At 42.5% G+C, this 26,742-nt stretch overlaps 1 protein-coding gene across 2 annotated transcripts in view; it reads left to right on the top strand.

Annotated features, from left to right (window-relative positions):
• Positions 1 to 26,742, top strand: part of dna2 (DNA replication helicase/nuclease 2) — a 130,552-nt gene that overhangs the window by 33,067 nt on the left and 70,743 nt on the right. For both annotated transcript variants that reach the window (XM_043712247.2, XM_087999146.1), the window contains exon 9: positions 18,629 to 18,794. In XM_043712247.2, the coding sequence (XP_043568182.2) occupies positions 18,629 to 18,794 (166 nt within the window). The remainder of the gene's footprint in view (positions 1 to 18,628; positions 18,795 to 26,742) is intronic.

Here is a 26,742-nt window from a genome sequence, read left to right as displayed (position 1 = left end):
TTCCCTATTATTGTACTTCATTCCCTTTTGATATAAAGGCCCCTATTCCATTTTCCTTCCCTATTGCCCGCTGAACTTTCCCAATTTGGCAAAGTGGGGCTAGTGTAGGTAAGTAGAATGTTTTTGGTGGTACAGATTTGATGGGCTGAAGGATCTCTTTACTGTGTGATTCTATGGTTCTGTGAACTTGTGTGCAAGTCTTTCTTGATTTATACACGAGTCCCAAATCCCTGCATGCAGCAACTTTGTTGTCTTTCTATGTTTAAATAATATTCATCTCCTCTACTCATCCTACCAGGTTACATAAAAACATGTTTTCAGGAAATAAATCCACAGTCATAAAGGTCTGCACATTTTTATTCATGAACTTGTGGGCGGCACGGTGGCACAGTGCCGCCCACAAGTTAGCACTGCTGCCTCACAGCGCCTGAGACCCGGGTTCAATTCCCGCCTCAGGCGACTGACTGTGTGGAGTTTGCACGTTCTCCCCGTGTCTGCGTGGGTTTCCTCCGGGTGCTCCGGTTTCCTCCCACAGTCCAAAGATGTGCAGGGTCAGGTGAATTGGCCATGCTAAATTGCCCGTAGTGTTAGGCAAGGGGTAAATGTATGGGTGGGTTTCGCTTCGGCGGGTCGGTGTGGACTTGTTGGGCCGAAGGGCCTGTTTCCACACTGTAATGTAATCTAAACTTTATGGTTCATCTCCCCATCAAACTCCTCCATCAAAACAGCCTTCTGTATTATGAAGAATCAGTTTCCAGTCCTGCCTGGTAGATTATTCTAAGTGATTCTAACTTTGTTGTGCTTGTTTTAATTTACAATGTTCTTTGCTCTCTCATGATTTCTCTTATTTAATATTTGATAAATTACATGTGAAGTTTGAGCAGGAATAGGCCACAGCTTTCAGTGAGCAAGCCTATGTGTTCTACTCCAAAATAAAAAATTGAAGCCTCTAAATTTATCCCTTACAATTGATCCTGCTCAAATGAGAACTAATTTTGTTGATTTTTTTTCTGGCTTTGTACATTTATTACGTTTTGACTAAATTGCTAAATTATTCAGTATTGAAAATGTATTATTAATTTCTCTATAATTCAAACTGATTGAAAAAGTCGTAAATTATCTCATCTCTTAGTTCATGTTGACAAGTGTTAAGTTTTGATTTGTTGTTTAACTGTCTAATAGTTTGCTTTTCTTGATATGTGATTTACTGTTGTTTTATTGTTTCTGTTATGGTATCAATTTTGAAAAGTTGATTTCCATATCAAGTTATCAAAGTATAAGGTAGATTTTAAATAAATATCACAGAGGACAGAATCTTGAGGAGCCAAAAGCTGGGGGCTTCTTTCTTGTTAAGTGATCATTGACTATACAAGGAAATATAAAGCTATATGATGTGCTGCGCACATAGATATTAGAATCAGCTGTAGGTTATTCAGCCCTTTCAAGCATGCTTCACCATTCGATATGATTGTGCCCGATCATGTGTCTCAATGCTATATTTCTGCATTCTCCTCGTAACCCCGTGACGCTTTTGAAATCCAGAAAGAATCCATCTCCTTCCTGATTATATTCATTGACTTGACCTCCAGTCTTCTGTGGTAGTGAATACCACATTACTCCTTGAAGAAATGTTTTCTCACTTAGAATCTCAATAATCTCCCCTGTATAACAGTTCTAGACTTCTAAACCTGGAAAATCATGCTGGGTAACAGGCCCTTTCCAGGACTGTTAGGATTATAACCATTTCAATCTGATCTCCTCTCATTCTTCTTAACTTTCATGAACATAGGTCAAGTTGAGCCAATCCATAGGACAGTCCCACCAACTCTGACATCAGTCTGTTGAACCTCCACTGCAGTCCACAATGGCAAGTATATCCTTTCTTAGATAGGAAGGCAAAATTGCAAGTGATACTCCAGATGTAGTCTCCCCAAGGTGCTGTATAACTGCATTAAGATATCCCTATGTCGGAACTTAAATTATCTTGCAATCAAGGCCCAATATAGCATTTACCTTTTTAATTACTTGCTGGTTCTGCTTGTCTACTTGCATTTACTGATGCATAAGCACCACCTAGATCCCTTCATACATCCATACTTCTCAACATATCACCGTTTAAATAATAATCTTCGTTTCTGTTTTCCACATCAAAGTGCATTACTTCTGCCATGTTTGCCCACTCATTCAACTTGTTTAAAATCACCTTGAAGCCTCCCTAGCATCATTTTTATTTAGATTTGCTACAGTGTGGAAACAGGCCCTTCAGCCCAACCAGTCCACACTGACCCTCCAAAGAGTAACCCACCCAGACCCATTTCCCTCTGACTAATGCACCTAACACTATAGGCAATTTAGCATGGCCAATTCACCTGACCTGCACGTCTTTAGGCTGTGGCAGGAAACTGGGGCACCCAGAGGAAAACCACGCAGACACAGGGAGAATGTGCAAACTCCACACACACAGTTGCCCAATGCTGGAATTGAACCTGGGACCCTGGTTCTGTGAGGTAGCAGTGCTAACCACTGAGCCACCATGCCGCCATCTTTCTCACAAGTCTGTGCAGAAGTATTATGAAACAAAATTGGACATTGAGATATAACATGGGAAATTAGGGATTGATGTGGAAGTGATGACCAAAGCTTATGCGAAGATTTAAAAAAAAGAAGAGCTTGGGCGGGAAGTTCCAGACCAAGAGAATAAATGGCTGAATTCACAACCATTTATAGGGATGCATAATAATAGGCCAGGGTTGGAAATACAGAGATAGGGAGAGGGATGCATAATAATATGCCAGGGTTGGAAGTACAGAGTTCTAAAGTTGTCATCAGCAAACTTGGAAATGTTGCATTTGGTTCCCTCATCTATGTATATCATAAATAGATGACACCCAAGTATTGATCTTTGCAATACACACAAGTTATTATCTGCCACTCTCAAAAACACCCATTTTGTTCTCACTGTTTTCTGTCTGTAAAACAATTGTCAACCCAGCCAGTATGTTACCTCTTGTCCCATGTGCTTTAATTTTGTCCACTGGTCTCTTAAATGTTTTATCATCTGCTGAATTCTGAAATACTCTCAACCTTGATGCATTTGTGGCAATTTTGTAAGTTTCCTCTTTGAATTTAATTCTATCCCTAATTTGTTTGAAAGCCATGATTGAACCACATTTTCTTGTATTTTTGTACCAGACAGGAATGAATAATTGTTGTAATTCATACACATGTTCTTTAAGTATTAGCCATTGCCAAACCACCATCAGTCTCTTTAGCATGGTTTTTCCAATCCATCCTTTGGTAATTCGTGACTCATAGTTCCGTTTATCTAGTCTCAGGACCCGAGTTTCAGACTTGACTACTTCGCTGTCCATCTTAATGAAGAATTCTATCATAGGGTTGCTCTTCCCCAAAGAACTTTACACAACATGGTTGTTAGTCGATCCTTTCTCATTGCGCAGTACCCAGTCCAGAACAGCTTGTTCTCTGGTTGGTTCCTCAATGTATTGATCTAAACAGTCATAAAGTATACAATCCAGGAAATCTCCTTGCACGTTACGTTGGAAATTTGGTTTGTCCAGTCTATATGCAAATTAGTCATCCATCATTGCAGTTGTACCCTTCATCTATGCTTAAACTCTTCTCTTGCATCTCCACTATTGTTTGGGGGCTTACAGACAGCGCCAACAATACTTTCTGCCCTGTGAAGTTTTTTATTTCCACTTAACACAGATTGCACATCATGATTTTTCAAGCCAATATCCTTTCTAGCTATTGCATTTGCCTTTTTCAATGTTACTCCATCTCCTTTCCCTTTTTATCTGTTTTTTCCAAAATAGTACCCCTGGACGTTCAGTTCCCATCATTGATCACCCTGCAGCCATGTCTCCATAATTGCAAGTACATCATGACGATTTATATCCAGTTGCAGTGCTGATTCATTTACCTTATTCTGAATGCTCTGCATGTAATGACACAAGCCTTTAACTTGTCTGTTTAACTTTGTTAGTCATAGAGCCATACAACATTGAAACAGACCTTTTGGTCTAACTAGTCCATAGAATCATAGAATCCCTACAGTGTGGAAACGGGCCATTTGGCCCAAGAGGTCTCCGAAGAGTAAGCCACTCAGACTCATTCCCCTCCCCTATTACTCTATATTTTCCCTGACTAATGCATTTCCCTACACATCCCTGAACACTATGGGCAATTTAGCATGGCCAGTCCACCTAACCAGCACATCTTTGGACTGTGGGAGGAAACCCACGCAGATATGGGGAGAATGTGCAAATTCTCGAGGCTGGAGGCGAACCAGCTACCTGGCACTGTGAGGCAGCAGTGCTAGCTCCCCACTGAATCACCATGCCGCCCGAACATGCTGAACATAATCCCAAACTAAACTAGTCCCACCTGCCTACTCCTGGCCCATATCCCTCCAAACCTTTTCTTTTCATGTATCTATCCAAATATCTTTTAAACGTACCTACATCCACCACTTTCTCAGGAAGTTCATTCCACGCACGAACCACCCTCTGTAAAAAAAGAAATTTGCTCCTCATGTCTTTTTAAAATCTCTCTCATCTCACCTTAAAAATGTGCTCCCTACTCTTGAAATCCAGAAACATCGGTTCTCCTTCTCTTTTGATGCTGCCTGACCTGCTGCACTTTTCCAGCAACACATTTTTAAACATTATCCAAGGCCCTACCATTAATTAAATAAGCCCTACTCTTGTTTTGTGTGCCAAAATGTAATACCTCTTATTTATCCAGATTGAACTCCATCTGCTTTTGCACAATGACTCCCTTGATTTTTTTTTTTGCCTTCCTCTTGTTTCTAGCCTTTTTCTTTGGTTTCTATCTTTGTTTCTCTCTCTTTTTCTGTATCCTTGCTGAGATTCCTATCCCTCTGCTATTCTAGTTTAAGTCCAGAAATAACCCATACCACTTGTACAGGTCCCTCCTTCTCTAGAACTAGTCACAATGTCCCAGGAATGTGAATTCCTTGCACTTACTCCATTTCTTCAGCCACATATTAATATGGTATATGCTGCTAGTGTCATTCATGACAGTAATCTCAGGATTACCGTGGAGATCTTACTTTTTAATATATATCCTGACTCCCTATATTCTGCTTTAGAATCTCATCCTTTTTAATAACAAATGTTATTGATACCAATATAAAAACATTAGAACCAGGAACAAGAATAAACAATTCAGCCACTCGATCGACCCTGCTCCACAATTTGATATGATCATGGCCATTCTCCTATCAACCTCAACTCAGCTTTCTTGTCCACTCTACATACCCCTTTAACTGTCTTCTCCATGATCCAGCATCCATTGCACTCTTAGGGTGTGAATTCCACAGATTCATGGCCCTTTGAAAGAAGTAATTTCTCTTCAACTCTTTTAAATCTGCTACCCCTTATCCTAAAATTCTGACCACCTTCTTTTAGAATGCACCACGTGAGGAAACAACTTTTCTACGTCTACTTTATTCCCTTTAGTATCTTATAACAATGATATTTAATTAAAGTATATAAACTCCAGGAAAAATAAGTCTAAACTGCTTAATCTTTCTTCACAGGACAAATCCCTCATATCTGGATATGTACACGGACATTGGTTCTTTACCTTGTCCCTTCAGAATATGCTGCCATTCCAGTGCATCCTTGACCATTGCAACAGGGAGACAACCTACCATTCTGGAGTCTCTCTCTTGCAGCAGAAATGTCTCAGTTGCCCTTATTGGATCTCCAATTACCAAAACATGGTCTTTCTTCTTTCTCTTCTTTCATCAGAGCCAACCATGGTACCACGGACCTAACTTCTGCAGTTATCCACTGAGAAGTCTGCCCCCTCCGCAACTCTGAACATATCAGAGAAGGGGACAGGCATAGGGCACTGCTGTATGACCTGCCTTTTTCTACTTTGCTTGGTCTCTTTTCTGCCTGGTTCAGTCTTTACCTGTGATGTGACCATCCTACTGAACAAGTTGTGCACAACAATCTTTAAAAGTCAGGTGAATGAAGGAGCAGTGATTTCGAATGGATCTGTTAGGTTATAACCTGATGGCATGTGACTGCTGACTTTATCCATCCCAGTCTAACACTGGTAACTCCACATCACGGCAATATTGCGGATGCTGCACAGCGAGTTCACCAGCTCATCGAGCTCCAAAATGCTATTAACTATGTGGTTGCTGAGGACACTGGACTTCCCACATTGTACAAGTGGATCATATCACAGTTGTAAGCCGCACTGCTGTGAATCCTTCTTAGATTATGCTTGTCAGTTATTCCTTTAAAGAATAATTAATGCTGTAGACCTTATAACCCTCCAGATACTACTGCTGCAATGCAAAATCCTTACCAGGTCTTTGGAAACCTTTTAAGGCTTAACTTTAGTTCCTTTGCAGTACTTTTATCACCTTACATTGAGTAATATAATCATAGAGGTCTCCTGCACCAAAAAATGCCCTTCAGCTCATTGAGTCTGAGTCAGTCAAAAACAAGCACCTAACTACTTGAATCTGATCTTCCAGCCTTGTATGCCTTGGCATTGCAAATGCGCATCAAAATACTACTAAAACGTTATGAGGGTTTCTGTCTCTGCCACTGTTATAGGCAGTGTTCCAGAATCTCACCATCCTCTGATCTGCTTACCAGAAATCTATGCCTTTGATATTTGATCTCTACACCAAGGGGGCATGTTACTTCCTGTCTCTCCTATGCATGCCCCTTAGAATTTTAAACATCTACAATCATGCTCTCCCCCTGCCCTGACGCCCCTTCAGTGTCCTCTGCTTCATTCTCTCTTAACTAAAGCTCTTCCCCGAATAAATTTCCGGTGCAATCACATCCCTCCTACAATGTGGATTCCAGAACTGTATACAATCGAGGTGTGGTCCAACCAATATTTAGACAGCTGCAGTGTAACAGCCCTGCTCTTAAATGCTAGTGTATGCCTTCCTAACCACTTTATCCATCTGCCCCAATACCTTAAGGGACCAGTGTACAATCACACCAAAGTCCCTCTGATTCCTGGTGTTTTCCAGGATCCTATCAGTCGTCATGTATTCCCGTGCCTTGTTTGTCCTGTCCTTGTGTGTCATCTCACACTTATAGATAAAATACATACTGTGTTGAAACAGGCTACTTGGCCCAAAAAGTCCACAACAACCCTCCAAAGAGTATCTGACACAAACCCATCCCTTTACCCTATACCTACATTTCCCATGACTGATGCACCTAACTTACACATCCCTGAGTGCTTATGGGAAACTTAGCATAGCCAATTCACCTACCCTGCACATCTTTGGACTGAGGGAGGAAACCCGCATGGACACTGGGAGAATGGCAAACTCCACACAGACAGTTCGCCCGAGGCTGGAATAGAACAGTACTAGGCCAGGATCCTGCCAAACCCTCCCTATTCATATACCCATCCAAATGCTTTTAATTGTTGCAATTGTACCAGTCTCCACTACTCCAGTAGTAGCTCATTCCATTCACGTACCACCCTCTGTGTGAAAAAGTTGCCCCTCAGGTCACTTTTATATCTTTGCCCTCTCACCCTAAACCTATGCCCTCTAGTTCTGGACTCCCCCACCCCATCCTATCCATGCCCCTCATAATTTTGTAAACCTCTATAAGGTCACCCCCCAGTCTCTGACACTCCAGGGAAAATAGTCCCAGCCTCTCCCAATAGCTCAACTCCTCCAACTCTGGCAATATGCTTGTAAATCTTTTCTGAATCCTTTCAAGTTTCACAACATCTTTCCGATAGGAAGGAAACCAGAATTGCACGCAATATTCCAACAGTGGCCTACCCAATGACCTGCACAGCTGCAACATGACCTCCCAACTCCTGTATTCAATACTCTGACCAATAAAGGAAAGCATACCAAGTGCCGCCTTCACTATCCTATCTACCTGCGACTCCACTTTCACGTATCTATGAACCTACACTCCAAGGTCTCTTTGTTCAGCAACACTCCCTTGGACCTTATCATTAAGTGTATAAGTGCTGCTAAGATTTGCTTTCCCAAAATGCAGCACCTCGTATTTATCTAAATTAAACTCCAAGTGCCACTTCTCAGTCAATTGGCCCATCTGATCAAGATCCCTTTGTAATCTGAGGTAACCTCATTCGCTGTCCACTACACCTTCAATTTTGGTGTCATCTGCAAACTTACTAGCTATAGCTCTTATGCTCACATCCAAATCATTTATATAAATGATGAAAAGTAGTAGACACAGCACCGATCCTTGTGGCACTCCGCTGGTCACAGGCCTCCAGTCTGATAAACAACTCTCCACCACCGCCCTCTGTATTCAACCTTTGAGCCAGTTCTGTATCCAAATGGCTAGTTCTCCCTGTATTCCTTGGGATCTATCCTTGCTAACCAGTCTCCCATGGGGAACCTTGACGAACGCCTTACTGAAGTCCATATAGATCACATCTACCTATCTGCCCTCATCAATCCTCTTTGTCGTTACCTCAAAAAACTCAAATCAAGTTTGTGAGACATGACTTCCCATGCACAAAGCCATGTTGACTATCCCTAATCAGTCCTCGCCTTTCAAATACATGCATGTCCTGTCCCTCAGGATTCCCTCCAACAACTTGCCCAACACCGACGTCAGGTTCACTGGTCTATAGTTCCCTGGCTTGTCCTTACCACCCTTCTTAAATAATGGCACCACGTTAGGCAACCTCTGATCTTCCAGCACCTTACCTGTGACTATCGGTGATACAAATATCTCGGCAAGAGGCCCAGCAATCACTTCGCAAGCTTCCCACAGAGTTCTCGGGTACACCTGATCAGGTCCTGGGGATTTATGCACCGTTATGCGTTTCAAGATGTGAGAAACAAAAGCTCACTCACTTCAATAATTTCAGTCCGAGACCAAAAATCTGAAACAGTAGTGTCGTTTATTTGTACACTTGCAAGTGGTTGCAATGTCTAATGCCAGGTAAGGCAATGACAAATACACATCAAATTCAACAAACCCTTGAAATTTATACAATTTGAGTCCCCATATATTTTTTCTTATTTCATTGTTTGCCCCCTCCTCTGCTTACGTCACTCATTTCCTTAAGACTTCTGTTTATCCGGCCTTGTCCATGACAAATGCCTATCTCTGGCCCCCATAAGGTTGTTTGACGTCATCCCATCCTTTGCTTACCATTATCTACTCCCTCCATCTGCGCTGCCCCTCACAGCATCTTATCACTAAGCCCTTTTAATTAGGGTTTGTTCCTGTGTCTCTGTAGAAGTGGGAAACCTACTGTTTATACAGGCCTCTCTTCACAGCATTTTATCTAGTGCCTGTATTTCTACCATTGTTTTGTAATCACGTCTCCTGCTGACATATCATTTTTAATGGATTATATATTTCCTCATTCTTGCTAATTCAGCTCTCAGCCGAAACAATCCCAAACTAATGTGAATTCATTTACTCTGTATCAGAACTTATAATTGCAGAAATAACATTAATTCACCTATATCCCACAAAGATATCCAGCACCACCACCTCTGTAATATGGACATTTTTCAAGATATCACCATCTATTTTCCTGCATTCTTTATCTACCACATCCTTTTCCATAGTAAATACTGATGCGAAATACTCATTTAGTATCTCGCCCATTTTCTGCGGCTCCACACAAAAGCCGCCTTGCTGATCTTTGAGGTGCAGGAATATACTTCTTCTGGACTCTCGTTATCTCATTTCTGAAGGCTTCCCATTTTTCAGCTGTCCCTTTAACTGCAAATATCTGCTCCCAATTAGCTTTGAGGGGCTCTGTTCTCTCCCTAGTTACTCTTTTGTTCTTAATGTATTTGTAAAAACCCTTTGGATTCTCCTTAATTCTATTTGCCAAAGCTATCTCATGTCCCCTTTTTGCCTCCTGATTTCCCTCTTAAGTATACTCCTACTTCCTTTATAATCTTCTAAGGATTCACTGTCTATACGTGACATATGCTTCCTTCTTTTTATTAACCTAACCCTCATTTTCTTTAGCCATCCAGCATTCCCTATATCTACCAGCCTTTCCTTTCACCCTAACAGGAATATATTTTCTCTAGAGTCTCGTTATCTCATTTCTGAAGGCTTCCCATTTTCCAGCCGTCCCTTTACCTGCGAAAATCTGCTCTCAATCAGTTTTTGAAAGTTCTTGCTTAATACTGTCAAAATTGGCTTTTCTCCAATTTAGAGCTTCAACTTTTAGATCTGGTCTATCCTTTTCCAGCACTATTTTAAAACCAGTAGAACTATAGTCGCTGGCCCCAAAGTGCTTCCCTAATGACACCTCAGTCACCTGCCCTCCCTTATTTCCCAAGAGTAAGTCAAGTTTTGCACCTTGGTGATCATCCCTTTCTTATTTCTCAGTTCCTCCCAAACAACTTCCCTGGATGTATTTCCAGGAATATTCTCCCTCAGTATAGCTGTAATGCTATCCCTTATCAAAAACTCCACTCCCCCTTCTCTCGTCTCCCTTTCTATCCTTCCTGTAGCATTTGTATGCTGGAACATTAAGCTGCCAGTCCTGTCCATCCCTGAGCCATGTTTCTGTAATTGCTATGATATCCCAGTCCCATGTTCCAAACCATGCCATGAGTTCATCTGCCTTCCCTGTTAGACCCCTTGCATTGAAATAAATATAGTTTAATTTATTAGTCCTTCCTTGTCCCTACCTGCCCTGAATGTTTGACTCGCTTCTGTTCTCAACTGTACCAGTCTCAGATAGATCTCTTTCCTCACCATCTCCCTAAGTCATTTACCACCCTCAACCTATTGATGAACCCTCCGACATTAATTTATATAAACTGTAAATAGCAGGGCCCCAGTACTGGTCCTTGCAAAATCTCATTGGTCACAGGATTCAGGCACAAAAAACACTAATCAACCATTATCTGCTTTCTGCAGCTCAGCCAATTCTCGACCTAATTTGCCAACTTTCCTTGGATCCCACAAACTCTTATCTTCGCTATAAGCTTCCCATGTGTGACCTTAGCAAAAGCCTGTTGAAGTCCAAGAAATCAAATGCACTGCCCTCATCTAAACACCTGGTCACCTTTTCAAAAAATTCAACCAAGTTGACATCACTTCAACAAAGGCGAAAGTGAGGACTGCAGATGCTGGAGATCAGAGTCAAGATTAGAGTGGTGCTGGAAAAGCACAGCAGGTCAGGCAGCATCCGAGGAGCAGGAAAATCAACATTTCAGGCAAAAGCCCTTCATCACCTCTCTAATAGCCTCAACAAATCCATGCCAAAAGTTCTTGATCCCTGCCTCTCCCAGTGTAGATTAATTTTGTCCCTCGGAATTGCTTCCAATAGTTACCCCCATCACTCAGGTTAGTCTGACTGGCTCGTTGTCTCTTGGTTTCTCCCTTGTGCTCTTCTTGAATGGCAGTACCACCTTGGATGTCCTCCAGTCCTCTAGCAACTGGCCAGAGAGCAATTGAAAATATTGTCAGCTTCCCATCTATTTCCTCCTCTGTCTCACTCAACAGTTTATGACACATTTCATCCAGCCCTGGGTATTTATCTAATTTTAAGCTTGCCAGACCACTCAGTCTCCTATTGATCTGTGCTAATTTCTTTAATTATATCACAGCCCTTCTCTCTGATCTCTATACTCAGATCACCCCTTGCACTAGTGAACGGTGATGCACAATATTCATTTATATCTTCTACTCCACACATGAATTATTGTAGGCCTTAATGGGCCCTACTCTTTCCCTGGTCATCCTTTTACCCTTAATATACTTGTAAAAGAAAATAAATTATAAAATTTCTTCATTTTACATGCCCTTATCATTTCATGCCCATTTTTGCTTTCATAATTACCTTAAGTTTCCATTTGCACAATCTAGACTACCCTATGGCTTCTATTTTGAGTTCTTGGTATCTGCCATAAGTCTCGCCTTTTCATTTTATTTAATCCTCTCTGTACTTATATACTTGATTCTGTACTCTCCCTGTTTGCTTGAACGTGTCCCACTGCTCTTACCTAAAAGTATCGGCTCCCAGTCCACTCTGGCCCGATCATGTCTGATCTTATTGAAGTCCAAGAGCAAGACTAATCCCTCTCTTCTACTTATTGGCTTATAAGGTTTTACTGATACATTTTAGATTAGATTAGATTCTCTACAGTTTGGAAACAGGCCCTTCAGCTCAACAAGTCCATACCGACCCTCCGAAGAGTAACCCACCCTATATTTACCCCTGACTAATGCACCTAACACTATGGGCAATTTAGCATGGCAAATTCACCTGACTTGCACATCTTTGGATTGTGGGAGGAAACCCACGCAGATATGAGGAGAATGTGTAAACGTCGCATAGACAGTTGCACAACGTGGGAACCGAACCTGGGTCCCTGGCGCTGTGAGGCAGCAGTGCGAACCACTGAGCCACCGTGCCACCCCAAGATGTTTCAGGCAGGTAGGGGGTTCATAAGAGAAGTATTTTGTAAAAGGAAACCATCACTTCAGGAACGGGTGAGGATAATGTAGAAGGGTCTTCAAATGACTCCATCTGCGGTAGAGCTTAGAAATAAAAAATGGCTGATTACCTCGCTGGGATTATACTACAGGCCTCCCAACAGTCACAGAAATGGAGGAACAGATACGTAAGCAAATTAGAGAAAAGTGAGGGAGAAACAGCTTTGTAATTGTAGGGGATTTCAACTTTGTCAGCGTGCACTGGGATTACCTGAGTGTGAAAGGATCAGACAAAGTGGAATATTTGAAGTGCAACCAGGAGAGTTGTTTTTCCAGTATTTAGTTAGTCCTACTAGAGAAGGGGCAGTGCTCGAGCTTGTCACAGAGTCATAGAGATGTACAGCCTTTGGTCCAACCCATCCATGACCACCAGATATCCAAAATAAATCTAGTCCCATTTGCCAGCACTTGGCCCATATCCCTCTAAACCCTTCCTATTCATATACCCATCCATATGCCTTTTAAATGTTGCAGCTGTAATAGCCTCCACCACTTCCTCTGGCAGCTCATTCCATACACAAAAGGCTGGTTAGCAAGGTTAAATCACAGAATACAGGGAGAACAAGCCATTTGGTTTCCGAACTGGCTCAAAAGTAGAAGACAGAGGGTGGCGGTGGAGAGTTGCCTTTTAGACTGGAGGTCTGTGACTAGTCGCATGACACAAGGATCGGTGCTAGGTCCACTGCTTTTCGCCATATATGTAAATGATTTGGATGTAAACATAGGAAATATAGATAGTAAATTTGCAGATGACACCTTGTCCTCTGGTGGTCATTTAAGTGGTCAAGTGTTTGAAACTTCAGTGAGTAAGCATTTTGGAGATAGTAACCATAACTGTTAGTTTCATTACAGGATAGGTTCATGCAGACGTTAAGGGCATAAATTGGGGAACTCCAATTTCGATATCATTAAACAGGATCTGGCAAACATTAGATGGAAGCAGCTACTTGCTAGTGGGAGCCTTTTAAAAGTAGTATAACAAGAATTCAGGGCCAGCATGTTCCTCTAAGAGTGAACGACAAGGGCAGCAGATCCAGGGAACCTTGGAGGTGAAGGGATATTGAGAGGTTTTGCAAAGGAAGCATATGTCATATGCAGTGGATTAAAACAGGGGAGGCCTTTCTAAAGTGTGGAAGGCTGCTTTAAAAAAAGGAAATTAGATTAGATTACATTACATTACATTACAGTGTGGAAACAGGCCCTTCGGCCCAACAAGTCCATACCGACCTGCGATATCTTTGGCAGAGATGGGATCAAGAAAAACCTTAAAGCTTTTAGTTGGTATACTATATTAAGAATAAGAGGATTACCAGGGAAAGTGTGGGACCTATTAGAGACCAAAGGGGCAACCTGTGCATGGAGCCAGTGAACATGGGTGCAGTCTTAAATGAATATTTCTCATCTGTATTAGAACATAGAACAGGCCCTTCAATCCACGATTTTGTGCCGACCATTGATCCTCATGTATGCACTCTCAAATTTCTGTGACCATATGCATGTCCAGCAGTCTCTTAAATGTCCCCAGTGACCTTGCTTCCACAACTGCTGCTGGCAACGCATTCCATGCTCTCTCAACTCTCTGTGTAAAGAACCCCCTCTGACATCTCCTCTAACCAGCTTAAAACCATGAGTCCTCGTGTTAGCCATTTCTGCTGTGAGCAATAGTCTCTGGCTCTCGACTCTATCTATGCCTCTCATGATCTTGTATACCTCAATTAGGTCCTCTCTCCTCCTCCTCCTTTTCTCTAATGAAAGATGTCAGAGTTCAGTCAACCTCTCTTCATAAGATAAGCCCTCCAGTCCAGGCAACATCCTGGTAAACCTCCTCTGAACCCTCTCCAAAGCATCTACATCTTTCCTATAATAGGGTGACCAGAACTGGACACAGTATTCCAAGTGCGGTCTAACCAAAGTTTTATAGAGCTGCAACAAGATCTCACGACTCTTAAACTCAATCCCCCTGTTAATGAAAGCCAAAACACCATATGCTTTCTTCACAACCCTGTCCACTTGGGTGGCCATTTTTAAGGGATCTATTTACCTGCGCACCAAGATCCCTCTGTTCTTCCACACTGCCAAGAATCCTATCCTTAATCCTGTACTCAGCTTTCAAATTCGACCTTCCAAAATGCATCACCTCGCATTTATCCAGGTTGAACTCCATCTGCCACCTCTCAACCCTTCTCTGCATCCTGTCAATGTCCCGCTGCAGCCTACAACAGCCCTCTATACTGTCAACGACACCTCTAACCTTTGTGTCGTCTGCAAACTTGCTGACCCATCCTTCAATCCCCTCATCTAAGTCATTAATAAAAATTACAAACAGTTTGTAACAGTAATTGCAAACAGCCCAAGAACAGAGCCCTGTGGAACACCACTCACCACTGACCTCCAGGCAGAATATTTTCCTTCTACTACCACTCGCTGTCTTCTGTTGGCCAGCCAATTCTGTATCCAGACAGTTAAGTTCCCCTGTATCCCATTCCTCCTGACCTTCTGAATGAGCCTACCATGGGGAACCTTATGAAATGCCTTGCTGAAGTCCATATACACCACATCCACAGCTTGACCCTCATCAGCTTTTCTAGTCATATCCTCAAAGGACTCAATAAGGTTTGTGAGGCATGACCAGACCCTCTCAAAGCCATGTTGACTGCATTTAATCAAACCATGCTCTTCCAGATGGTCATAAATCCTATCCCTCAGAATCTTCTCTAACACCTTGTAGGCGACAGATGTGAGACTTACTGGTCTGTAATTGCTGGGGATTTCCCTATTTCCTTTCTTGAAGAGAGGAATTACATTTGCCTCTCTCCAGTCCTCAGGTACGACTCCAGTGGAGAGCGAGGATGCAAAGATCTTCGCAAGTGGTGAAGCAAATGCATTTCCCGTTTCCCAAAGCAGCCGAGGACAAATCTGGTCCGGGTCTGGTGACTTGTCAGTCTTAATATTTGACAAAATTTTCAGCACATCAGCTTCCTCTATCTCTATCCATTCCAGCATTAACACCTGCTCTTCAAAGGTTTCATTCATTACAAAGTTCGTTTCTTTCCTAAATACAGAAGCAAAAAACTCATTTAGGGCTTCCCCTACCACCTCAGACTCCACACACAAGTTCCCTATGCTATCCCTGATCGGCCTTACTTTTTCTTTGACCATTCTCTTATTCCTCACATAAGTGTAAAATGCCTTTCACAGAGCAAAAACATGTTTGTAGTCAGGAATTCGAATTGGGATGGTAAGATTCCAGTACTTAATATTTCACTAGTCACACATGAAATGCCAGAAGACTGGAGGGTACCTAATGTGCTAACTTAGTTCCTTTGTTCAAGAAGGGCAGCAGGGATAGGCCAGGTAATTAAAGACCAATTCGTCAGACCACAGTGGTAGGGATATCTTTGGAAAAAGAAATTCTGAGCCACAGCATTAATCAACACTTGAGAAAAGTAGGGATTGGTCATGGATAGTCAGCATGGATTTGTTAGAGAGAGATCCTGTCTGACTAGTTTATTTGAGTTTTTTGAAAAAGTGACTAAATGTATTGTGAGGGTAGTGCAGTTGATGTGGACTTCAGTAAGGCCTTTGAAAGATCCCACATGAAAGGCTTATCCAAAATGTAAAAACCTGTGGGATCCAGGGTAATTTGGCAAACTGTGTCCAAAATTTCAAATAGGAGGCAACAGGTGTTGGCGGAGGGTTGTTTCCATAATTGAAAGCCTGTGACCTGTGGTATACTGCAGGCATCAGTGCTGGGGTCGCGAGTGTGGTACTGGAAAAGCACAGCCAGTCAAGTAGCATCCGAGGAGCAGGAGAATTGACGTTTCGGGCATAAGCTGTTCATCAGGAATGATGGGCTTATGCCCAAAATGTCAATTTTCCTGCTCTTCGGATGCTGCCTGACCGGCTGTGCTTTTCCAGCACCACATTCTCGACTCTGATCTCCAGCATCTGCAGCTCTCGCTTTCTTCTAGGGATCTGTGCTAGGATCCTTACTGTTTGTTATTTACATTAAAGATTGGATGTGAATGCAGATGGTTTAATTTAGAAAGTTTGCAGATGTCACAAAAATTGATATCATTAATACTGAGAAGGATGGTCTTAGGTTGTCTATTAGTTGATTAGCTGGTAAATCGACAGATGGTATTTAATCCCAATCAATGCATTTTGCGTAATCTAGTAGGGGAAGGATGTAAGAAAGGATTGGTTGGTCCCACTGCTGGCTATAGGACAGTCATCCTGGCAGCTTCAGTGCTGCTGGCTCCAGGACAATAATCCTGACAGCATCGTTGCACTTCACTGTGCACTGCACCCGTCCTAGCATCTTCACTGTGCTGCTGACTGCAGGGCGCTCATCCTGGCAGCTTCATTATGCTACTGACTGTGGGACATTCGTCCCAGACTCAGAACAGATCAATACCTGCAGACTGTCAAGTAGTGGGCTCAAATGGCAGGGAAGTGTTTCCTGTGCTGGCTGCTGCTGCACACTCACCCCTTCCTCTCCTTCGCTACTGCTCAGTTATGCCTCAACGTGATGTTTTGTCCTACAACAGCAGAGATTCCAAGTGGAGGGCCCTCTACAAAGGGGTCTTCCCCCTTTCTGATAGGTATCTGGGTTCCATGTGTAGCAAACCAATATAATCATTGGTTCAGTAAATTCACCGGGTGTCAGACCACATGTGTTTGTGGCTTGGAGGATAAAAGTGTTTCACATCTATGTCGAACGTTTCTGTTTGCTGTTCTTTTTGCATTTTAAAGGGGTTCCTCCTTAAATTTTGGTTGCACTTCAGTGCTACCCTCCTTGACGCATGGACACCCAGTGCAAGGAGGAGTGGACAGGTTGAAGGGCTTTCTTGTGGCCCTGCTTCTGGGCTAAGCCAAAATGGCCATTAGCAGGTCGAGGCAGTAGGCTGCAGAGGGGCTCATTGTTCCTGATTCTGTCCCCACTCTTTCACAGTTACATCGGCGCTCAGGTGTCACTGGACAGGGAGCAAGCGATGCTCAGCAGCACAGTAAAAGTCTTTAGAGACCATTGGCACTACAGGTTCTAGGGTGCATCATCACCCTACACACATTATTTTAATTTTGTAAGTTTCTGTTTCATTCTATAACCTTTGTTCAATTGTTAGTTTGTGATTGATGTTGATACAGTGCCTCAGCCAGGGACTGTTTCATTATTATTATTTTCAACTTCCTGTTGTCAAAGCAGAGTTGAGGGAATACTGTATATACTCAAGTAATAGTCAAATTTATTTGACTACTTTTTAAGGTTAAATTTATGGGAGTTGACTATTACATGGATACTACTTTTGAGGGGCAGAAATTCATGTCCGTCAAAATTCACACCGTATCATTAGCAGAAGCCCAACTGATGTGTAAACAAATAAAGAAAAATGTGAATTATGGTAATTCTTAAAACCTCGGGTGGAACGCAACAGTGAGCAGACTGAAAAACCAGGAGCCGAGCAGAACAACCGGCAGACTGGAAAGCTGGAGTAGGACATGATGGCCGGCTGACTGACTCTTAAACATTGATTTGTTATCTCTGAAGAACTCGGTCAACCTTTACACAAGATATGTGAAAAATTCCAGGTTATTTGGTCAACAAATGGGGGTTGACGCTTACATGAGATTGACGTTACTTGAGTATATATGGTAGTCTTGTTGAACCCCATGCTGTCCCTGTCCTGGGAATGTTTGATGGGGACAGTGTTGATGAAACTTTATTTTCAGTTTGCTTAGTTTAGAGAGTGGAAGGAGCTTTGCTCTGTATTTAACCCCATGTTGTTTCTGTCCCAAGAGAGTTTGATGGGGCCAGTATAGAGGACGTTAATGTTTAGTTTTAAAAAGTAGAGTAAAATTTACTCTGGATCTAACTCTATGTTATAATTGTTCTGTCAGTGTTTGATCAATGTCTAATCCCATGCTGAACATGGCCTAGCTCTTGAAAAGGGGCAGCTATACTTTGTATTAACCCTGTGCTGTCTCTGTCCAAAGAATGTTTGACGGGGACAGTATTGAGAGAACTTTACTTTCCAAGAGCAGAGCAGTAGGCTGAAATAATCAGTCAGGGATGCAGCTGTTTTGCTAAAACAGTTTTTGTTTTGATTTTATTACAGAACTGCTAAAGTTAAGGAACCAGCTGGTCTTTTATTTAACCAATGGCATTGTTTGGCCAGAATCAAAGAATACTGACACCAAGGTTGCACCACTCCCTCCTATCATCAATGACCAACAGACTTGCAGGTTCTGCTCTCAGCGACGCAACTGTGCTTTGTACAGCAGGTGAGAATGTCCAATCATTGAAGTAGATATCGGTGAGGGAGCATCTGGCCATGGGGTTGGGTAACGGTGAGGGAGTGTCTGGCCACTAGGACTGGAAACTGAGTGACTGTCAAGTCACTGGGACAGGTAATGCTGTGTTATTTGATTTGATTTATTGTAGTCACGTGTACTTAAGTACAGTGAAAAGCTTTTTTTTTGCAAGAAGTATGGTATAGTAAGCAAGGACATATAGTTCAACAGGTGCTTAGACAGGGTTTATTCATCAGTCGAATAACGACAGGGAAGAAGCTGTTCTTGAATCTGTTCGAGTATGATTCAAGCTTCTGTATCTTCTGCCTTATGGAAGAGCTTATGGGAGTGCATTACCGGGATAAGATAGGTCTTTAATAATGTTGGTAGTCTTTCTGCAGCAATGAGAAGTGTAAGTGGATTCCATGGATGGAAGGTTGGCTTCTGTGATGGCTGTGCTTATAGTCCTGCGTAGAACAGTTTCCATACCAGGCCGTTACGCACCTGGACAGTATGCTCTCTATGGTGCATCTGTAGATGTTGGTGAGGGTCCTTATGGGGGGGGGGGAGGGGAGCGTGTTCTCCTCCTTTCTGTCTGAAGTCAGTGATCAGTTCTTTTGTTTTTCTGACATTGAGAGAGAAGTTATCATTGCATCACGATACCAAGCCCTGTATATCCTTCCTATATTCTGACTCATCATTGTTTGTTATCCATCCGGCCATGGTGGTGTCATCAGCAAACTTGTAGTTGGCATTTATTTGGAATTTGTCTGTTATGGTACAAGTCACATCCCAGAATGAAACCTGCATGATTGATTGTATGTTTAATGTTGTGCAGTTAGTTAATGTTGTGTTTGGTTACTAAGGCATACTCCCATTAGGCTGCAGATGCTCTTTAACATCAGAACATAAAAAGAAAGGAAACAAACACGCCGAGCTACATGACTAGGATGCAAAGTTCCAACCTATTACCCGATACAGTCCAATAACAGAGACCAAACAGGTGGATGAGGATAAAGCGGTTGATGTGGTGTATATGGATTTCAGTAAGGCGATTGATAAGGTTCCCCATTGTAGGCTATTGCACAAAATGTGGAGGCATGGGATTGAGGGTGCTTTAGCGGTTTGGATCAGAAATTGGCTAGCTGAAAGATGATGTTGGTGGTTGATGGGAAATGTTCATCCTGGAATTAAGTTACTAGTGGTTTACAGCAAGGATCTGTTTTGGGCCACTGCTGTTTTGTCATTTTCGTAAATGACCTGGATGAGGGCATAGAAGGATGGATTAGTAAATTTGCAGATGACATGAAGATTGGTAGAGTTGTGGATAATGACGAAGGATGTTGTAGGTCACAGAGACATAGATAAGCTGCAGAGCTGGACTGAGAGGTGGCAAATGGAGTTTAATGTGGAAAAGTGTGAGGTGATTCGTTTTGGAAGGAGTATCAGTAATGCAGAGTACTGGGCTAATGGTAAGATTCTTGGTAGTGAAATGAGCAGAGAGATCTTGGTGTCCAGGTGAAAAGATCCCTGAAAGTTGCCACCCAGGTTGATAGGTTGTTAAGAAGTCATGCAGTGTGTTAGCTTTTATTGGTAGAGGGATTGAGTTTCGGAACCATGAGGTCATGGTGCAGCTGTGCGAAACTCTGGTGCGACCATACTTGGAGTATTGTGTACAGTTCTAGTCGCCGCATTATAGGAAGAATGTGGAAACTTTGGGAAGCGTTCAGAGGAGATTTACTAGGATGTTACCTGGAATGGAGGGAACCTGTCAGTTAGAGGGTCTGACAATTATCCCTCCTCTGTCTCCTCAGCCAATTTCTTAACTGGGTCAATAATAGTGAGTAATCTGTCATGAGGCACTTTATTAAATGTAAACTGAGTGTGCATGTGAATAATATCCTTAGCCATTTCTCAAATCTCTACTTTAGTCATCTCTTCAGAAATTTAAATAAGATTCGTTCCTGTCTAGTGACTTCCTGCCAACACCTTTTACGCTGACTGGTCTTTAATGACCTGGTTTCTCTTCCTGAAAATGTAGAATGGCATGCAGCTTTCAAATCTAGAAAAATCAATTAGAGAGTTTGGAGAACTTGGGAAAACTAATAGTTCAACCATCTTTATTGTTCTTATCTGCTTCCTTTAAATCCTGGGGTGGAAAACCTTTAGCTCCTGGGTATTGGTTACTTTCTCTTTCATTGACTTTTGTTTATTCATTCATGGGATGTGGCTATTGCTGGCTAGGCCAGCATTTATTACCCATCCCTAATTGCCCAGTGAGTCAACCACATTGCTGTAGATCTGGAGTCACATGTAGGCTAGGCCAGGTAAGGATGATAGTTTCCTTCTCAAAAGGACATGATTGAACCAAATGGAATTTTCTGACACTTGATAATTCATGGCCATCACTCGGAAGATTTAATTCCAGATTTTTATCAGTTTCACATGCCACCATCTGCTGTGGCAGGATTCAAATCAGAGTCCCCAGAACTTTACTTTACTTCCTGGATTAACAGTCCAGTATAATGCTACTAGGCCATAGTCTTGCTCGTGAAGTGATGTCACTTTTCTTTTATTAATAATTTAATTTTCTTGGGATGTTCAACAAACTGACCTCTCCTGTAAATACTAATAGAAAGTAATTATTCAACATTTCCTTATTTTCATTGATAATATTGCCTTTAACAGTTTTCAATAGGTACACATTGCTTCTGACTGCTCTATATTTTCCTAATAAAATTTTAAAAAATTGGTTTGCTTTTGGTAGCCCTTGCAATTTTTATTTGCATTCATGTTCAGCTGCCTGTTTTCTCATCCCGTGCTGTTTTCTGTATTTCTCCCATTCATAGAACATAGAACATAGAAGAATACAGCGCAGTACAGGCCCTTCGGCCCTCGATGTTGCGCCGATGCAAGCCCACCTAACCTACACTAGCCCACTATCCTCCATATGCCTATCCAATGCCCGCTTAAATGCCCAAAATGAGGGAGAGTCCACCACTGCTACTGGCAGGGCATTCCATGAACTCACGACTCGCTGAGTAAAGAACCTACCCCTAACATCTGTCCTATACCTACCCCCCCTTAATTTAAAGCTATGCCCCCTTGTAATAGCTGACTCCATACGTGGAAAAAGATTCTCACTGTCGACCCTATCTAAACCCCTAATCATCTTGTACACCTCTATCAAGTCACCCCTAAACCTTCTTTTCTTCAATGAAAACAACCCCAAGTGCCTCCGCCTTTCCTCATACGATCTTTCTACCATACCAGGCAACATCCTGGTAAACCTCCTCTGCACCCGTTCCAGTGCCTCCACATCCTTCCTATAGTATGGTGACCAAAACTGCACACTAGATGCGGCCGCACCAGAGTCTTATACAACTGCAACATGACCTCAGGGCTCCGGAACTCAATTCCTCTACCAATAAAAGCCAGTACGCCATATGCCTTCTTCACTGCACTATTTACCTGGGTGGCAACTTTCAAAGATCTGTGTACATGGACACCAAGATCCCTCTGCTCATCCACACTACTAAGTATCCAACCATTAGCCCAGTACCCCATCTTTCTGTTACTCCTACCAAAGTGAATCACCTCACACTTAGCTACGTTGAACTCCATTTGCCACCTTTCTGCCCAGTTCTGCAGCTTATCTATATCCCGCTGTAACCTGCCACATCCTTCCTCACTGTCAATAACTCAACCGACTTTCGTATCATCCCCAAACTTGCTCACCCAACCTTCTAACCCCTCCTCCAGGTGATTTATAAAAATGACAAACAGCAATGGTCCCAAAACAGATCCTTGCGGAACACCGCTAGTGACGGCACTCCAAGATGAACCTTTGCCATCAACTACTACCCTCTGTCTTCTTCCAGCCAGCCAACTCCTAATCCAAACCTCCAACTCACCCTCAATGCCATACCTCCGTATTTTTTGCAGTAGTCTACCATGGGGAACCTTATCGAACGCCTTACTAAAATCCATATACACCACATCTACCGCTTTCCCCTCGTCCACCTCCTTAGTCACCTTCTCAAAGAATTCAATAAGGTTTGTGAGGCACGACCTGCCCTTCACAAAACCATGCTGACTATCCTTGATCACATTATTCCTATCCAGATGTTCATAAATCCTATCCCTTACAATTCTCTCTAAGACTTTGCCCACAACAGAAGGGAGACTCACCGGCCTATAGTTACTAGGGTTATCCCTACTCCCCTTCTTGAACAAGGGAACCACATTTGCTAGCCTCCAGTCTACTGGCACTATTCCTGTAGACAACGAGTACATAAAAATCAAGGCCAATGGCTCTGCAATCTCCTCCCTTGCTTCCCAGAGAATCCTAGGATAAATGCCATCAGGCCCAGGGGACTTATCTATTTTCACCCTTTCCAGAATTTCCAACACCTCTTCTCTACATACCTCAAAGCCATCCATTCTACTTAATTGTGACTCAGTATTCACATTGACAACAATGTCCTGTTCCTGATTGAATACTGACGAAAAGTATTCATTCAGTGTCTCCCCAATCTCTTCAGCCTCCACACGCAACTTCCCACAACTATCCTTGACTGGACTTATTCCTATCCTAGTCATTCTTTTATTCCTGACATACCTATAGAAAGCCTTAGGGTTTTCCCTAATCCTACCAACTAAGGACCTTTCATGTCCCCTCCTTGCTGCTCTTAGCTCTCTCTTCAGGTCCTTCCTGGCTACCTTATAACTCTCAATCGCCCCAATTGAACCTTCACGCCTCATCTTCCATTTAACAAGGGATTCCAATTCCTTATTAAACCACGGCTCCCTCACACGACCCTTTCCTCCCTGCCTGACAGGTACATACTTATCAAGGACACTCAATAGTTGCTCCTTGAACAAGCTCCACATATCAACTACGCCCTTGCCTTGAAGCTTACTTTTCCAAGCCACACATCCTAAGTCATACCTCACCGCATCATAATTTCCCTGCCCCCAGCTATAACTCTTGCCCTGTAGTGCACACTTATCCCTCTCCATCACTAGAGTAAAAGTCACTGAATTGTGGTCACTGTCCCCAAAGTGCTCACCTACCTCTAATTCTAACACCTGGCCTGGTTCATTACCCAGAACCAAATCCAGTATGGCCTCACCTCTTGTCGGCCTATCTACATATTGTGTCAGGAAACCCTCCTGCACACATTGGACAAACACTGACCCATCTAACGAACTTGAAGCTATAGCTTTCCCAATCAAAATCAGGAAAGTTAAAGTCCCCCATAACAACCACCCTATTACTTTCACTCTTCTCTTGAATCATCCTCGCAATCCTTTCTTCTACGTTTCTAGGACTATTAGGATCTATGATATCTTTGGAATTTGTATATGCATTTTAATGTGAGAACTAGGAGCAGCAGTATACAATTCAGTCCATTCAGCCTGTTCTGCCATTAAATGACTACTGCCAGTCTCATCTCAGCTCCAACTCCACTTTTGTGCCCAGTCTCTATAACCTTTTAACCCATTAATAATTAAAAATGTGCCTACCACCTCAAATTGATTCAGTGTCCTGTCATCCACCGCATTCTGGGATAATGAGTTCCACAAATTAATGCCCCTTTGAGAGAATTCCTGCTCATTTGTTTTAAGTCTGCCACTTCTTAACCTAAAATCCTGAGTTGTTTTCTAGATTGCTTAACAAAGGGAAACATCTGCTGTGCATCGACTTTGTCAATCTCCTTTAGCAACTCATATACCTCAGCCTAAACTGCTCAGTCTCTTTGCATAAGACAAGCCTTTCATTTCTGGAATTAGTGAACATTCTCTGAACTGCCTCAAATCTAATTAATTTCTTTATTACTTCTTAATTGGTCACCTAATTTAATGTTATCTGCAGATTTGGCCGAAGTATATTCTATCCCTGTGTCCAAGTCATTAATCTTGGTTTAAATTGTTGGAGCCCCAAGGACTTAAGCCCTTTGCACCCCACTGGTTACAGCCTGACATCCAGGAAAAGACCCATTTATCCCGACTGTGCGCTTCCTGTTGGTTAGCCAATTCTCTATCCAAGCTAAAATATCACCCCTAATTCCATTTGATCTTGAATTGTGTATTTCTCTTTTGCATTGCATCTTATCAAATACCTTTTAGGGCATCCAAATATACTACATCTACTTCCATTTTCCACAGTCATAGAGACGTACAACACAGAAATAGACCCTTCAGTCCAACTCATCTATGCAGCCAGATATCCTAAAGTAATGTAGTCCCATTTCACACTGTTTAACCCATATCCCTCTGAAACCTTCCTATTCATTTACCCATCCAGACACCTTTTAAATGCTGTAATTGTAGCAGCCTCCACTACTTCCTCTGGCAGCTCATTCCATACACTCCCCACCCTTTGTGTGAAAAAGTTGCCCCATAGGTCCCTTTTATGTCTTTCCCCCCTCACCCAAAACCTATGCCCTCTAATTCTGGGACTCTCCCTATAGCTCCAATCCTCCAATCCTGGCAACATCCTTGCAAATCTTTTCTGAACCCTTTCAAGTTTCACAACATCCTTCTGATCGTAAGGAGACCAGAATTGCACGCAATGTTCCAACATTGGCCTAACCAATGTCCTGTAGAGCCCCAACATACTATACTCAATGCTCTGACCAATAAAGGAAAGCATACCAAATGCTGCCTTCACTATCCTATCTACCTGCAACTCTGCTTTCAAGGAACTATGAACCTGCACTGCAAGGTCTCTTATTTTCAGCAACACTCCCTGCGTCCTTACCATCAGGGGTGGCACGTTGGCTCAGTAGTTAGCACTGCTGCCTCTCAGCGCCAGGGACCTGGGTTCGATTCCCACTTGGGGCGACTGTCTGTGTGGAGTTTGTACATTCTCCCTGTGTCTACATGGGTTTCCTCCGGGTGCTCCAGTTTCCTCCCACAGTCCGAAGATGTGCAGGTTAGGTGAATTGGCCATGCTCAATTGCCCATAGTGTTAGGTGCATTAGTCAAGGGTAAATATAGGTTGGGGGAATGGGTTTGGGTGGGTTACTCTTCGGTGGGTCGGTGTGGACTTGTTGGGCCCAAGGGCCTGTTTCCATATTGTACGGAATCAAATCTTTTCTAATTAAGTGTATAAGTCCTACACTGATTTGTTTTTTCCAAAATGCAGCACCTCACATTTATCTAAATTAAACTCCCATCTGCCATTCCTCAGGCCACTGGCCCACCTGATCAAGATCCCATTGTGCTCTGAGGTAATCTTCTGTTTCAGCTTCAAAGTACTCTTGACAATTAGTCGAACATGATTTGCCCTTCTTAAAAATGTGCTGACTCTTATGGCTTTAATAATGGATTCGAATGACAGACATTGAATTAATTAGTCTATAGTTCGATACTTGCTGCCTCCCCTACTTTTTGATTGAGTGTCACATTTCTTTTCCAATTCACTAGAATCTTTCCAAAATAACAGGGCAATTTGGTTTCTTATAATTAATGCAACCACTCTCTGCTCTCTCTCTAGGCCGTCAGACCCTGGGAACTTTAATCCAAATGGTTTGCTTAGAATGTTTTTCCTAATGACGGTGATTGTTTTAAGTTCCTCCTTTTCTATAGCCTCTGCATGAATTGCTGTTATTGGGGGAGTTTGTGTCCTCCACCATGAAAACTGAGGCAAAATATTGATAGTGTTTCTGCCGTTTTTGTGTTTCCCTATTAGTAACTCCTCAGTCTCGTTCTCTCATGATGAATATTCACGTTAGCTACTGTCTTACCTTTTTCTCTACTTTCACTATCCTGTTAGTTTTATGTTGTCACCTCGCTCTTTTAGAGTCATAGAAATGTACAGCATGGAAACAGACCCTTCGGTCCAACCCGTCCATGCTGACCAGATATCCCAACCCAATCTAGTCCCACCTCCAGCACCCGGCCCATACCTCACCAAACCCTTCCTATTCAT

This window comes from Chiloscyllium plagiosum, unplaced genomic scaffold (genome assembly GCF_037043375.1).
Source record: "Chiloscyllium plagiosum isolate Xiang-an unplaced genomic scaffold, Cpla_swu_hap1 HiC_scaffold_22, whole genome shotgun sequence".
Lineage (NCBI taxonomy): Eukaryota > Metazoa > Chordata > Chondrichthyes > Orectolobiformes > Hemiscylliidae > Chiloscyllium > Chiloscyllium plagiosum.
The sequence above is the reverse complement of the archived record's forward strand: the minus strand, read 5'-3'. Positions and strand labels throughout refer to the sequence as shown.